General features: G+C 47.6%; 1 protein-coding gene across 1 annotated transcript in view; it reads right to left on the reverse strand.

The window, feature by feature from the left end:
• LOC138582072 (ras-related C3 botulinum toxin substrate 2) overlaps positions 1 to 16,912 on the reverse strand; it is a 215,088-nt gene that overhangs the window by 10,754 nt on the left and 187,422 nt on the right. The window contains exon 6 of the mRNA XM_069653020.1: positions 465 to 597. Coding sequence (XP_069509121.1) covers positions 467 to 597 — 131 coding nt within the window. The 3' untranslated portion in view covers positions 465 to 466. The remainder of the gene's footprint in view (positions 1 to 464; positions 598 to 16,912) is intronic.

Raw genomic sequence — 16,912 nt, forward strand, 5'->3', positions numbered from 1 at the left:
ACGAGCAGGGGACACTGCTGAGGCCAAGGGACCGCCTGGCCACCATTTTAGGAATACCTTCGAAGCGACGAAGACCAAAGTGATATTTCAATATACTGCAAGCCATGCAAGTCTTTGACTTCCAGCATCCAAATTTAGATGCTTTTATACGTGTTCTTGCCTTAAAGAGTTTTAAAGGAACTCAGCTTAAGTGTTGGGCATGAGGGAGGGGCTGAGTAGTCAGTGCATTTGTGTCCTAAAATTTCAAACGGAATCAATCAACCATGAACAGGACAGAACCTTACGGAATCCCTAATCCTCAGCACTTGCCCCACAGGTCAGGTGAGTTCCCTCTGAACGGACGGAGTGTTAGGTATGGGCCTGCGTCATCGAGGTAGGGGACTCATTGTTTAAGTGTCTTATGGAGAGATGCACTCAGGGAAGGAACGTTGTGAAGTGCTGGGACTTGAGATACCCTTACTCACCACTAGAGCAGGACACATGCTCTCTTCGTAGCCCGGGATGGCGGTGGGCACAGCACTGCCCGGATTGCTTCGTCAAACACCGTTTTGAGTCCACGCTGTGTCAACGCCGAGCATTCCAGGTACTTCACGGCATCTGGAAGAAGAGAGGAGTAGGGGGCATGAGTAACACAAATGGATGCAAAGCAGCACAAGAACAGCATCAGAGTTGTGCTACCACTCTCCTTCATCCTGTCTGCGATGTCAAATCTCACTAAAAGTTACAGGAATTTTGTTACTGAGAAAAATTCCTTTAAGGGAGTGTGTTCATCCACTTCCCGTACAATCAGTACAGTAATCAGTTACAGAATCGACAGAATTGATTCAATTTTTGATTAATAATGTAGAGAATATTCAACAACACTTTAATTGTAAACTAGATGTGGGATATATCCTATAGCAAATAGAAACACCAGATTTGTCTACGTTTCAATTTATGACGGGTAAGGGTTTTTGATTTGATTTGGAAATTGACAACACACTTGGGACAGACTTTACCATATAGCGGAGCAGCTGGTATTGAAACCAAATTGCTAACGACGCAGTAAACATACAGGGGATCCAATTTAATAGAGAAATGAGGATCCCACCACCCCATTATTTAAAAAGGAAGGTCTTGAGAGCTCCACGAAACTGATAGAGCATCTCGGACTTGCTGCTTATAGTGCAGCTCTTCAATATCGAGGAGGCCGCAGCAGGTAGTGTGAGTAATAGCTTTAGGGATAAAGAGTTGCCCACATCCTGTATATCGTGAACGCCTCTTTACAGCAGGTAGTTTCCCACTAATTTGAAAATGGGCAGAATTCCCCCCTTTTGAAAATAAATACTAATTAAAGACACATTTTCTGAAAAGATTCATAGGAAAAACTTTAGGAATGCAGTTACAGTGGTATTTACATCAAGCTGGTTTACTCTAATATTATGCAGCCTTACAAGCTAGGACGTTCGGCGTCGGTGCAGCATTGAAACGGTTACTCTCGAGGTGGTTGATGGCACTGTACAGATGCTGGATGATGGTGGACTCTGGCTGCTGGTGCTGCTTGACCTCTCAGCAGTGCTTGATACGGGGGAGCATGGGGCACCCCTTAATGTTTTTTGCGCAACATATGCAGATAGGGGTAATGTTCTTACATCCTTTCTCTCTGGAGAAAGTCAATTCACCCAGAGGCAATCTTCAGGATCGCCCCCCTCCCTGTGGCTTGTGGGGTGTCCCAGGGATCGGTACTGTCCCCAGTTGCCTTTAACATGTGCATGGAAGCACTGGGAGATCTTTTGGGGCAGTCCAGAAGTCTAGGGATACTCGGCTGCTTCTGAAGGTATCACATCTCCCCTGGCTGCCGTGTGCCACTAGATGACGGAGTGGCCTGCAGAGGGGCTGCAATGGGCTTGCTTCTCTTCAAACTCAACCCCTCGAAGACTACATTGCCTGGGATCTGAGTCTACAACAAGTAATAACGAGATGATAGAAAATAGGTCAGGGCCACTATTGCTGGGATTTCGTGTGGGCTGGATTCAGTCTTAAGTCATATGTGGAGGAAGCCTTGCAGATAGCCTACTATCAGCTCGGTGTGCCAAAGAGAACAGAACCTTTACTGCGATCGGAAACATTTCAGTCGGCTGCACAGAGATGGCGCTGGCACACATTGTTGGCGGAACTGCACTGTTAATGGATATTCCACAAGCCACCCCTCTGTGGGTGGTATTCCGTGCAGCAGCCAAACCGATCAGTGAAAAGAAATATGATCATGTTCCCCCACTATTGGTCCATGCTAATTGGCTTCCTCTTGAGACGCGCCTCACTTTTAAAGAGGCTTGCATAATTGACAAAGCCTTGAATTGCTAAACCTGTATCTCGGCAAGTAGACGGTGCACAGGTTGGGAATTCACATCTATGGTGGTGCATGGAGTGCATGGTGCAAAGGTTGGGAATTCCCATCTATGGCGGTTCAGGAGTGCACGGTGCAAAGGTTGGGAGTTCCCATCTATGGCGGTGCAGCGAGTACACGGTGCACAGGTTGGGGATTCCCATCTATGGTGGTGCAGCGAGTACACGTTGCACAGGTTGGGGATTCCCATTTATGGTGGTGCAGGGAGTACTCAGTGCACAGGTTGGGGATTCCCATCTATGGCGGTTCAGGAGTACACGGTGCACAGGTTGGGGATTCCCATCTATGGTGCTGCAGGGAGTACTCAGTGCACAGGTTGGGGATTCACATCTATGGTGGTGCAGCGAGTACACGGTGCACAAGTTGGGGATTCCCATCTATGGTGGTGCAGCGAGTACACGGTGCACAGGTTGGGCATTCCCATTTATGGTGGTGCAGGGAGTACTCAGTGCACAGGTTGGGGATTCCCATCTATGGCGGTGCAGGAGTACACGGTGCACAGGTTGGGGATTCCCATCTCTGGTGGTGCACAGAGTACACGGTGCACAGGTTGGGGATTCCCATTTATGGTGGTGCAGGGAGTACTCAGTGCACAGGTTGGGGATTCCCATCTATGGCGGTTCAGGAGTACACGGTGCACAGGTTGGGGATTCCCATCTATGGTGGTGCAGCGAGTACACGGTGCACAGGTTGGGGATTCCCATTTATGGTGGTGCAGGGAGTACTCAGTGCACAGGTTGGGGATTCCCATCTATGGCGGTTCAGGAGTACACGGTGCACAGGTTGGGGATTCCCATCTATGGTGGTGCAGGGAGTACTCGGTGCACAGGTTGGGGATTCACATCTATGGCGGTGCAGCGAGTACACGGTGCACAGGTTGGGGATTCCCATCTATGGTGGTGCAGGGAGCACACGGTGCACAGGTTGGGGATTCCCATTTATGGTGGTGCAGGGAGTACTCAGTGCACAGGTTGGGGATTCCCATCTATGGTGGTGCAGCGAGTACACAGTGCACAGGTTGGGGATTCCCATTTATGGTGGTGCAGGGAGTACTCAGTGCACAGGTTGGGAATTCCCATCTATGGCGGTGCAGGAGTGCACGGAGCACAGGTTGGGGATTCGCTTCTATGGCGGTGCAGCGAGTACACGGTGCACAGGTTGGGGATTCACATCTATGGCGGTGCAGGAGTGCACGGTGCACAGGTTGGGGATTCCCATTTATGGTGGTGCAGCGAGTACACAGTGCACAGGTTGGGGATTCCCATCTATGGTGCTGCAGGGAGTACTCAGTGCACAGGTTGGGGATTCACATCTATGGTGGTGCAGCGAGTACACGGTGCACAAGTTGGGGATTCCCATCTATGGTGGTGCAGCGAGTACACGGTGCACAGGTTGGGCATTCCCATTTATGGTGGTGCAGGGAGTACTCAGTGCACAGGTTGGGGATTCCCATCTATGGCGGTGCAGGAGTACACGGTGCACAGGTTGGGGATTCCCATCTCTGGTGGTGCACAGAGTACACGGTGCACAGGTTGGGGATTCCCATTTATGGTGGTGCAGGGAGTACTCAGTGCACAGGTTGGGGATTCCCATCTATGGCGGTTCAGGAGTACACGGTGCACAGGTTGGGGATTCCCATCTATGGTGGTGCAGCGAGTACACGGTGCACAGGTTGGGGATTCCCATTTATGGTGGTGCAGGGAGTACTCAGTGCACAGGTTGGGGATTCCCATCTATGGCGGTTCAGGAGTACACGGTGCACAGGTTGGGGATTCCCATCTATGGTGGTGCAGGGAGTACTCGGTGCACAGGTTGGGGATTCACATCTATGGCGGTGCAGCGAGTACACGGTGCACAGGTTGGGGATTCCCATCTATGGTGGTGCAGGGAGCACACGGTGCACAGGTTGGGGATTCCCATTTATGGTGGTGCAGGGAGTACTCAGTGCACAGGTTGGGGATTCCCATCTATGGTGGTGCAGCGAGTACACAGTGCACAGGTTGGGGATTCCCATTTATGGTGGTGCAGGGAGTACTCAGTGCACAGGTTGGGAATTCCCATCTATGGCGGTGCAGGAGTGCACGGAGCACAGGTTGGGGATTCGCTTCTATGGCGGTGCAGCGAGTACACGGTGCACAGGTTGGGGATTCACATCTATGGCGGTGCAGGAGTGCACGGTGCACAGGTTGGGGATTCCCATTTATGGTGGTGCAGCGAGTACACAGTGCACAGGTTGGGGATTCCCATTTATGGTGGTGCAGGGAGTACTCGGTGCACAGGTTGGGGATTCCCATTTATGGTGGTGCAGGGAGTGTGACTCAGTGTGAAAACAAGGCACAGGAGGAGTCAAGAGGGAGCAGGGAAAAGTCACTGAGAGACGTTTGAGCTGGAGCTGGATTCACGTTATCAGTAAATGAAGATGTATCGAAGCGACGCCTTGTTTCCGCAATGTGGCTATTTGCCCTGGGAGGGGGTTCCTAACAGTTTGCAAAGGAGGACTATTTACCCCAAAAGAAAGTATTTAGTGTTGGGGATCACTTTGCTTAAATGTGCATTAAGGTTCTGTATATTATAAACATTATTCCAAGTAGTGAGCATAAGCTTTAAAAAGTACAGGTGAAAAAGTGCCTTCGTGTGCAGAGTGCATGTTACCGTGTGTGAAGTCGAAACATTCCTTATGCCATCAGCACCCGGGCTTCCTCTCGGGTGGGGGCAAAGCATGTCACTTTTGTAAAACATCCCAGATTTGAAGAGAACTCTATATGGGCGCAGCGGTGATATGTGTCTTCCTCAATAGCAAGGGGAAGTCTTGTGCAATGCCAAAGGGTGCCCTTTAGACCATGTTATGCCAGTCTCCGGGTAATGCTATTTAAAAAACTCCTTTATAGGAGTCATGGGGGGTTTACTGTCTTTCTCATTGTGCACATATAGTGCCAACATTCACCTGGATGGAAACAGCTCTGGCCAATACACACGTCCAGAAGCAGGGATGCCCCCCCGCCCCCTCCCCTTGCCCATTCACCTTAATGGTCAGCCTGCATACCCTGCATGCCAGGTGGGTTGCCTACTGCTCTTTTAAGAAGTGCAGTAGGGTTGAGAGTAGAGAGGCTAAGGTGTGTGAAGCCTGAATTAGGAGCAAATCTTGAGCGTGTGGGGAGTGTTTGCTTGTGTATGCTGTTGCAATCAGGCTGTTGGTTCAGATTAGTTGCCCCGGGTGCTTATTATCTTCATGCTGTATAGTTTGGTGTAGGTTTATTGTTGCCCTGGGTGTGTCTATGGAGGGTAGGGCAAAAACTGCAAACGGGTTAGCAGTGTGGGAATGATGTGATTGTAGAATCAGTTACCACATTCCCCCGCAAGGGGGAGCAGACTCTCCTTTGTCTCTGTCAAGAGATGCATACAAAAGACAAGCCAGTCTTCTGGCGGGGGGGGGGGGGGGATCAAAGAGGAAGAAAAAGCAGCAGCTTTATGTCTTAAGCACGCGCTAGAATGGTGAGAAGTCCTCTCATCACCATGTGAGCAACCATCATGGCGCCCAACATGTTCAGCTCTCTATGCCTCCTTCCTAGCAGACAGGGCCCAAGAGACAGGCAGCTGGACCACGCAGCAATTACCTTGTGAACTGGGCATCTATGTTTTAGGGAAGTGCGCCGGGTCGCCCACCCGCTCTGTTTACCCAGGTGTCAGCTAAAGAGAATCACGTGGGTCAGCACTTCCCTAAAAAATAGGGAGGTGAGGGCTTTCTCAACCAGAGTTTATTGCAACAACTTCTCATTCGTTCTGCTTTGCTCCCATGATGCCATTTAAGGGCTGCCCAGCAGGACGCAATTATTGGTAAATGGTTTTTGAGGACAAGGCCCACTTTGAAAGTTTGTGGTGTTAGGGCTGGGATGGGTCGTCTGAATTTTAAATTCGAATCTCCAAAGCAGGCTAGAATTGATTGATCAGTTTGTTAATTCAAATGTAAAATTAACACTTATAAAAATGTGCACCATTATGTCAAGCTGTCCCATTGCTCTTATGCATAGCACATCTTGCCCTGCCGACTTTCCTGGCATTCTGGCACTTGCAGATTCACATTTATAATGGAAAAGCAATCCTACATGTACCAGAATGCAGCGGAACATGATGCAGCACTCGCTCTTCACATGGTGCATAGTTACAACGTTTGGCTTTTCACATTGCTCGGCACACGCCATTATTTTAAGTGTGCTCTGCACTATCACCTCCACATTCTATCGCGAAATGTTTGCCCTACTGCTTATAACATGAACAATTGCACTTGTCACGGTGCAAATGTTTTTGAACATGGCCGCAATGTTTTTTGCACTAGGTCAAAATAGCCCTAGTGCTTATACGGTGCAACTTCGCACTTGCACCGGTGCAAAGTTTCTGTAATCTGGTCGCTGGTGTCTTTGGTCATTTCAGCTTGTTCTGTAACAGGTGGATGCAGCTTCTGCTTCCGATCTCTCATTGCATCTTCCTTGCTAGGCACTTCTGCTCCAGGCAGTGCAGTATGTTATGTTATGTTACTTATAGTGCCTTATATATCATTGGTATGACCTCAAAGCGCTGGTAGGTTGAACGCCCTCAGGAACCGTAGTTCAAAACAGTAGAGAGAGATAGTGTGGTATGGTGCATGGGTGCACCGGATATGTGTGCAGCTGGTGTAGCTGTTGGATGAAAGCTGCTTTCTAGCGATAGGTGTGGTGGTGAGGATATCAGTTGGATGTGTGCAGTCTGGTGGGTGGACATCCAGACTGGGTTCTGGATGCGTTAGGCCTGAGGAATGCCTATGTGAACAGCTAAGCTGGAATGTGCTCAGCTAGCTGTGTTTTATTAGGGTGATGAGGTGTTCGTGGGGTCGTATTCGTAAGTGAACAGCTAGCCCGAATTATCAGGCGTATAGCTGTGTTCTAGTTGAATGATGGTGTATAGTCGAGAGTGAGCGTAGTGGTGTCATATGGTGGTTATCTGTAGAAGCGCCTGAGACAACGCACGTGGACAGGACGGTGGGGACATACATGGTGACATACGGATATATAGCAACAGGGTTGATTCAGGTAAATATGGGGATACAGATATGTACGGGGATACATATACAGATATATTTCGTATATAGGGGGATAAAGATACATGGCAACAATTGCATCCTCTCTGTCCAGTTCATCCACTCTGTCGAATTCCATCCACTCTGTCCAATTCCATCCACTCTGTCCAATTCTATCAATTCTGTCCAGTTCCATCCACTCTGTCCAGTTCCATCCTCTCTGTCCATGTCTCGGCTCTTGTCTTATGAATTTACAGATTCACCAAAAGGAGTGAATGTCCTTAGTAATCAGGAACGAACAATAGAATTTCTACTGAAATATTATCATATGTAGTGCTATAAAAACATTATGCTATTGTACATTTCTAACTGCTGCATCATTTTTCATACCATGCTCTTGCTATGATGCGTATTATATATATTTAAAATTATTTAAAACATGCAGGTCTAATGCCAGATCAAAAATTACATTGCTTTGAACAGAGGAAACATGTACATGCATGCCAGTATTTTATAAAGAATGCACTTTGAAGAAAAGCTCATTCTTATTTTCAACATACACACAGAATGCTACGGCCCATAATGCCCCAACAGAATATTGCCTTGGGAATGGCTATTGCTCTTCATATGCCGGGTGCACATCATCCATTTAGCACCAATGCTACAGGTCAAAGCCATACACCTTTATTGCAAGCATCATGTCAGAACAAACACACTTTGAGGGTCTGCAAATCATTTTACTACAACCTGAGACCAATAACCCAGCCACCCAGAGACTAAGGGGAACTATCTGACACACAACAGACACCAAAACACTAACAGAGACCACAGCACATCTAGAGAACAGCAGACACAACTTGACGCCAAAAATCAAAAGACTCCATCAGGCACACGGAGACCAAGGGGAACTATCTGACACCCAGCAGATACCGGAACACCAAAAGAGAGCACAGAGCGTCTACACACCAGCAGACACAACCTAATGCCAAAAATCAAAAGATTCCATCAGGCACACAGAGACTAAGGGGTACTATCTGACATCCAGCAGACACTGAAACACCAACAGAGAGCACCGAGCATCTACAGACCAGCAGACACAACCTGACGCCAAAAATCAAAAGATTCCATCATGCGCACAGAAACCAAGGGGTACTATCTGACACCCAGCAGACACTGAAACACCAACAGAGAGCACAGAGGATTTACATACCAGCAGACTCAACCGGACACCCACAACCAAAAGTCTCCATCAGGCACACAGAGACCAAGGGGAACAATCTGACACCCAGAAGACACTGAAACACCAACAGAGAGCACAGAGCGTCTACACACCAGCAGACACAACCTGACACCAAAAATCAAAAGATTCCACCAGGCACACAGAGACCAATGAGTACTATCTGACACCCAGCAGACACTGAAACACCAACAGAGAGCACAGAGCATCTACATACCCGCAGACACAACCGGACACCCACATCAAAAAAACTCTGTCAGGCACACAGAGACCAAGGGAAACTATCTGACACCCAGCAGACACTGAAACACCAAAAGAGAGCACAGAGCATCTACAGACCAGCAGACACACCCTGACACCTAAAATCAAAAGACTCCATCAGGCACACAGAAACCAAGGGGAAATATCTGACACCCAGCAGAGACTGAAACACCAACAGAGAGCAGAGAGCATTTACAGACCAGCAGACACAACGGGACAACCCACAACCAAAAGACTCTATCAGGCACACAGAGACCAAGGGGACCTATCTGACACCCAGCAGACAATGAAACACCAACAGAGAGCACAGAGCATCTACAGACCAGCAGACACAACTGGACACCCACAACCAAAAGACTCCATCAGGCACACAGAGACCACGGGGAACTATCTGACACCCAGCAGACACTGAAACACCAACAGAGAGCACATAACATCTACATACCAGCAGACACAACCGGACAACCCACAACCAAAAGACTCCATCATTCACACACAGACCAATGGGAACTATCTGACACACAGCAGACACTCAACCACCAAAAGAGAGCACAAAGCGTCTACACACCAGCAGACACAACCTAATGCCAAAAATCAAAAGATTGCATCAGGCACACAGAGACCAAGGGGTACTATCTAACACCCACCAGACACTGAAACAACAACAGAGAGCACAGAACATCTACATACCAGCAGACACAACCGGACACCCACAACAAAAAAACTCCATCAGGCACACAGAAACCAAGGGGAACTATCTGACACCCAGCAGACACTGAAACACCAACAGAGAGCACAGAGCACTTACAGAGCAGCAGACACAACCAGACACCCACAACCAAAAGTCTCCATCAGGCACAAAGAGACCAAGGGGAACAATCTGACACCCAGAAGACACTGAAACACCAACAGAGAGCACAGAGCATTTACAGACAAGCAGACACAACTGGACAACCCACAACGAAAAGACTCCATCAGGCACACAGAGACCAAGGGGAACTATCTGACACCCAGCAGGCACTGAAACACCAACAGAGAGCACAGAGCATCTACAGACCAGCAGACACAACCGGACACCCACAACCAAAAGACTCCATCATTCAAACAAAGACTGAGGGGAACTATCTGACACCCAGCAGACACTCAACCACCAACAGAGAGCAGAGAGCATCTACAGACCAGCAGACACAACCAGACAACCCACAAACAAAAGACTCCATCAGGCCCACAGAGATCAAACAACACTACCAGGTTTTACATTTTATTGTGGCTTTAGACAAAATGCATGTTCTGATTGGAAGTGTCTACATTATTCTGTGAATTGGCTTGAATAGAGCAATGGTGGCGTGGTTCTGCGATATACAAATATCCCTTGTTCTATGACTGTAAATAGACTAATTTCAAGGCCCTTGCAGTGGGCTGGTGACTGGTGAGCTTTCATCAAGTCTGAGCAAAAAGGACAAGCATACTCGTCGTTAGCACTTAAGGGGTTAAACCTGATTTTTTTCATATTGCTTTTATTGCCTAGTAATTTCAGAGCATTTGGCTGCTATGAACCTTTTGTAAAATGTCCCATTTGTAGGACCGGGTTGCCTTCATTTGAATCCCTTCTTACAGCTTGGGGGTAGGCACCAGCCCTGTTTCTTAGCCTGGGCAGAACTGGCAACGGCCTGGGGTGCAGAGCTAAATAACTCATGAGGGGTTGCAGTAAGGCGCCCACCTAGAAAGCTGACTGCGATCTTGCCAGACAAAGGATTAAGCAGCCTGCTGTGCCGGTGGGTGCTCCTTTGCGATGTTCGGCTGCTACTCTTTGCCAACTTGTGGCTGATTGCGAAGCATTTAGAATTTGCAAACAAAGGAATGCATATTCCAAACATAGCGTGTGAGATGCTCTGGAGTCTCACATCCTGTGCCTCTCATTATTTGTGTTGACAGTCTTTCAATTGGGGCAATTTATAAGTGATGGCTCATTTAACAGCTATTGTGTTTACACAGTATGTGCTTAAAATGTCTGTGTTAAGAACTGGACATGGGGCACTTTTATTCACCAGGCCAGCACAAGTATCAGTTAGCTGACCAAACCTATGCATTCTTCAAAGAGAAAGAAAATGCCACACAGAAAAAGTTCTAACCTATTTTCTTTATTTTCATGTCTCCTTATTTGACACACCAAAACTTTTTTTGTATGTTACATTTTAGTTACATATGGCGCATCCCTGTCATTTTATTGCTTGGGTTTTCTAGTGGCTGTTTTGGGACATGGACTAAATGCATCCGCTCAGTATCAAAGGTCTTTTAATTTCCTAAACAAGCCAACCACTGCCTAGCGTGCACACCAGATGGCACCCCTTAATCAGGAAAGCGGGGTTCATTGTGGATCACTATGCAGACAGTAGGCCATGGCAACTCAATGCAGTGATATGTGTGCAGCAATGTTTTGTGTGCTGCACAAGCCACCACCCTGTTGGTTAGTGGTGTGTATGTGGCACTCTGAAGAGCAAACCGTTCTATGCCCACACTTAAACACATAAAGCAATCAAAGAAGTTGCCTCAAATTGTACATCCACTAGGCCAAATGTCCTTTCTACACTGCCACACCATGATTTTCACTAGCTGCAGTTCAGCACTAATAAGAGATGCTAATGTCTGCTCTGTTTGATAAAGCATCAGCCTACTCGTTTTGGCAGCAATAACCCCTGAGGCCTGCATAATAGGGAGGAGGTAGTGGCTGAGGAATTGTGGACCCTTTACCGTGCATTTCAAGACATTTTTGTTTAACACACTTCATCAGCTTATTACTGGTCAGGCTAAAGTTTGTAAGAGGTACAATTCTTTCTGTGTAGCCTTTCTGTGCATTGTTTATTGGGTCTTGCTTCTACGGGATCCTGTCCTGTCTATAGATATAATTCCCAAAAGATGTTTCTGTATTGGGGGTTGGGCATGCTCACACTGAGACCCATCCCTTCCTCGTCTAAAATTCTTCTGAAACAAGAAGCAAAGAGCCCTTGTACCCCATGTTAGTGGCTGATGTTGCAGCCATATAATACTCGCATCCAAAAATGGAAGCTGTCCAAATGAGCATGTATGGTTTATGGTTGTGTGTAAGCATTTTGCTAAACAGAGGGCAGGGGGTCGCTCACACTCCTCTGCCAGCTCCCACCTTTGGAACAGCTCCCCCTCCCTCTGCGCTTTGAGCAGGATCTTCTCAAATTCTGCAAGCTCCTTAAGACTTTCCTCTTTTCCTCCCTCTTCCCTCCTCTGCTAATCCCACAGTTGCTGAATCGACGGTGCCCTTGGCCCAAATGCATCTTCGGGGCCTTGACCTCCCACACCAATTCTTCAAAGCTCCTGTCTTTCCAAAGCACTTTACATCTGCACTCCCTCTGCTCTGTAGACTCACACTTACACCTACCGCAGTCTAGGCTGTGTAGCACTCAAAATTCCTAGCACTTCCTCCATGGCTCACCCACAGGATCAGACTCCCCAGCCTCGGACTCCCCAGCACTTTCCCCTCTTCCCTCTTCCATTCTGTACTTGCACATTCTGAATACTCACAAGGCATAGTGGGTTTGTCCTCCTCCCTCTTTTCCCCCTCTGCTCTTAAATATTGTCTTGTAATCAGGCTTGGACTGGTTTATAGGGCAATAGGCCCATGGCCGAACCAAAAATGCAAAATGCTTGTGTGGGTCTGTTTTTTGGGACAAAGTGGGCCACTTTCTGGCCAATGTAGGCCAGTGTGATGAGTTACTTCACTATACGGCTAATCATTTTGGCCAGTGTTGGTGAATAAATATTCTTTAAAATGTCCAATTTGCATCACATTTTATCAGAAACCTCCCCCTGAGGTGCTGTTCAAATAGTGTCACAAAAGGAACAAAGTTCCATTTGCAACTATGGGCCACTTTTTCATTGGTGCCTGAGACAATTTTATGCCCCAGTCCGACCCTGGTTGTAATGTTGTATTGTATTTCCCACTCTTCCTCCCTGCCCTGTGGGCACTTTAAAACAGTATATTCTTATTGTATAAACACCTAACAAGCAAACAATACATAAATAAATAAGGATGTGGAGATATTACAGTGCAGTGAGGGGTCAGAGTACTGAAGGATGGTATTTTGTGGCACTAGACATTTAGCTATGCTCAGCATAGTGGTGTTGTAGGATGCAGGCATAGTCAAGTTCCTGCAGGCTGCTATTTTGGATGGAGGTCAACAAGGAGATGAGGAACAGCATTAGTTATCATCATGATGTTTATTTCGGAATTGTACAAAACATTCCATAAAAACACTACAAAATATAAAACATATTCAATCACAGTATAAATTACACCCTCCATGTTTTCATCACATAAGATTAACAATCATACCAGTCCTTTATTCAATTCATGTTTTTGAGCAGACATTTCCTCATGTAAAGTGCAGATTTTAAGTACATAAGCAGGGACCAACCCACCCAAGGAGAATCCGTCCATATTAAATAAATCAAGGCAGGTCGATACCGGGCAAAGCCCATTTCACATGGCAATGGTCGCAAAACCGATCTTCTCACATTAACATATGCAGGACATAAAAATACCAAATAGGCCAAGTCCTTGAGAGGTGCTTCACACAGAGCCCGTCAAGTGGCACAGCGAGTAGAGCGTTCGCGTTTAACGCAGGTTCGAATCCCGGCGGGGCCAAACTCAGCCTTTCATCCTTCCGAGGTCGATGAATGAGCACCACACACCGTGGGTAATAATAAGCAGCGCTCGGATACCTGAGGGTTCGAAGCGCTATATAAATGGCAAATTATTATTATTATTATTATTAGAGGGCAGACCAATTGCCATTCTCACCGGACTAAGCCGCCACACGCCCCGTAATTGGACAACATCAAACCGTGCACTAATTATAAGTACACGGTCTGCCAGAGATTCTGGCCACACCAAGCATTTCTGTATACCCGGGGACATAATAGTCGTAAGTCCTCTATTCTTTGTTTTCAACAGCATCCATAGTTTCTCTTGTGGCCTTGATATATACATAAGAACGGGCGGTCCACAGCTTTACCCCCCCACGAGAGAGCACATAAGAAGGTGGAAATAAATGTGTAATATTAACGGCCCTCAGGTTTTTCTTAATATGGCACAGCCATGGACCTTTACCCCCAACATCCCTAGATATCATAAAGGTAATTAACTCATGGGCGAGGTTAGCTCTCTCATTACCCCATAATCTTAATCAATGTGTGATAGGCTGCAGGGAAACTACATCTCCAATTGGCCCGCAGCCGAACTCCGTATACACACCAAAATTTAGCTCTGATGGCGGCAGGCACAGTATTTTCTTGAAAAAGTGATTTTCCAACAGTTTGGATGGGGGAAACATTCGAATAACCCCACAGTTCCATCCCAAATCTGGCAACCAAGGCTGCTTTACCATTATACAATTTGAGCATCAGGTCGACTGGTCTGGTCCTGAACTTTACCAAAGCCCTTAAAAACTCTCCCAACACTTGTTTAAAAGAGACAGCCTGTTTTGCAATATGGGCTGGCGCACAAATAGAAGAGAATCTGACCCTCAGGTAGTCGAAATAATCAACCCTGGGGATCACACTGCTCATACAGTACATGGCCCTGAATTTGACCTTTCGCGTCCCCTTCCAGCAAGCCATCACTGCTGACTTTGTGGCATTTACCACTAGGTCCAGACCACCCATAAACCAATCATAGTCAGAGATGAGGCGCTGCAAGGCTCTGGAAGTACGGTCCATAAGCATGGTGTCATCTGCGTGTATGAGGACCGTGAAAGATCGTGCGTCCAGCTTGGGTACATCAGGAGAAGAATCTAAAAGGGCATTAGCACGAGGCGGAAATTACAAGGTTTCAAGGGCTTTCATTTTAGGGGTAGACTTAGAGGATGCTGAGGAAGTGTATTTTGGCCGTGGACTGTTTTGCGGTGTGATGGGGTATTTTGTGTGTAGGACCATGAGTGTGCTGAGGGGTATCTTGTGTGTAGGGTTGTGAGTGTGCTGACAGCTGGTATTTTAAGTGCAGAGGGCTAGAGACAGTACTGTACAGCAGAACGGCAATTGAAGGGGCGAGTGCCACTTGTGCACTTCAGGCAGAAAGTTTGAGGTTCATGTGTGGTGTCTCAGGGTGCGTGAGGACTGCCATTTTGGGGGTAGAGTGTGAGGCTGCTGAGGGAGTGTTTTTCGGGTGTGGAATCTGTAAAGATGAGTTGGGACATGGGAGCTAAGGCCTGGTATTATGTGTGTAGGGTTGTGAGTGTGCTAAGAGCTGGCATTTTAAGTGCAGAGTGCTAGAGAGAGTGCTGTACAGCAGAATGGCATTTAGGAGGCAGTGGCCGTCTGTGTGCTGCATACTTAGAGATTTGAGGAACAGTTTGAGACTGAGGGCTGTTTTGTTTTTTGGGGATAGGGTGTTTGTGCTGAGGGGTGCTATTTTAAGTACAGGCAGCTAGGGTGAGTACTACCCTGTAGACTGTTATTCAGGAGCAAGGGGTGGTATGTGTGCTGCAGACTGGAACACTGAGGTGCAGTTGAGGTTTCAGGGTGCTGAGGTCTGGTATTTTAAGTGCAGATAGGTCGGGAGAGTGCAATACTGTGAACTGGTACTTATGGGGCAAGGGCACTCTGTGTGCTGCAGTCTGGAAGAATAAGGTGTGTTGGGGTCTCATGGTGCTGAGGGCTGGTATTTTGGGGGTAGGGTGTGAGGATCCTGAGTGAGTATTTTTTGGGGTGTGGGATATGTATAGGCGTGATGGGGTTTTGGTGCCAAGGCCTGGAACTTTATGTGTACGGTTCTGAGTGTGCTGAGGTCGGGCATTTTAAGTTCAGATGACTTGGTAGAGTGCTGCACTGTGGACTGGTATTTAGGGGCAGCGGCAGCCTGTGAGCCATAGCTCTCAACTCACACGCTTTTGGCGGGTGTCACCCGCCTTGTAAAGGGCTGACTCACCCGCCAAGCCTCCTGCACGCCCATTCATTCCTATGGGCGTCTCACCCGCCAAAAACAAAATCGGGTGATTTCACCCGCCTTTACGACACAAATGGTTGAGAGCTATGCTGTGAGCTCTACACTGGAAGAGTGAGGCGGAGCTGGGGTGTTGAGGGCTGGTATTTTGGACATGCATCGATTTCATTGTGGTTTGTATTTTTGCGCGTGCTGCACGCTCTGTTATTCACTTGAAGGCAGCCGTTGGTGATATCAGCAGGGGAAGTGGTCTGGTTTCCGGGTGAAGCCTCGTGACATTTCACCAGCTTCCTGAAGATGCAAATCTTGAAGTGTCAGGTGGCGATGGGGAGCGATTAAGACCTAGAGCCCTGGGCATTAAGTGAGATAAAGCCAGCTGCCGACTTGAAAAAATAGGAAGAAAAAGCAAGAAACAAAGAGATCGAAAGTGGGCAGTGGCTAGGGAGAAACAGAAAGAGAGCGAGAGAGACAACAGCGTGTGGGACAGAGATGGCGACCGAGAGAGTGGCGGGAAATTGCCAATGTGTAAGAAGACTGTGATAGGCGCGAGATGGGGACGTGTTCATCATTAACTGAAAATAAACACATTGCAGATCTGGAAGAAATAAATGGCGAAAAAATAGTAGGGTCACCACAACTTGCGTTTTTGCCAGAACTGTACTGGAATTGGGCACTCGATCCCAGAGGCGTTGCTAGGGGGTGGCTAAGGGGGCTATATCCCCTGATCTTCTGGTTGTAGCCCCAGATAGAATCTCAGGAGCTACAGCCAAAAGGCTAGCTAGCCCCCAGTCCCGACAGGTCCGACATCAGCGTAGCCCCGGGTCTTTTCCAGACCTAGCAACTCCCCTGCTCGATCCCACGAGATTTTTTAAATTTCTGGGAAAGGGGACAACTTAATTTACTAGGGAACATTTATAAACTAAATAAGCATTTCACTGTCACAAGTTTGTCATCATGGGATGGATTTGAAGCCGTCCTTTCATGATACTAGGCACATGCATTAAT

Source organism: Ambystoma mexicanum, chromosome 3q (genome assembly GCF_040938575.1).
Source record: "Ambystoma mexicanum isolate Mex_15411 chromosome 3q, UKY_AmexF1_1, whole genome shotgun sequence".
NCBI classification, from domain to species: Eukaryota; Metazoa; Chordata; class Amphibia; order Caudata; family Ambystomatidae; genus Ambystoma; species Ambystoma mexicanum.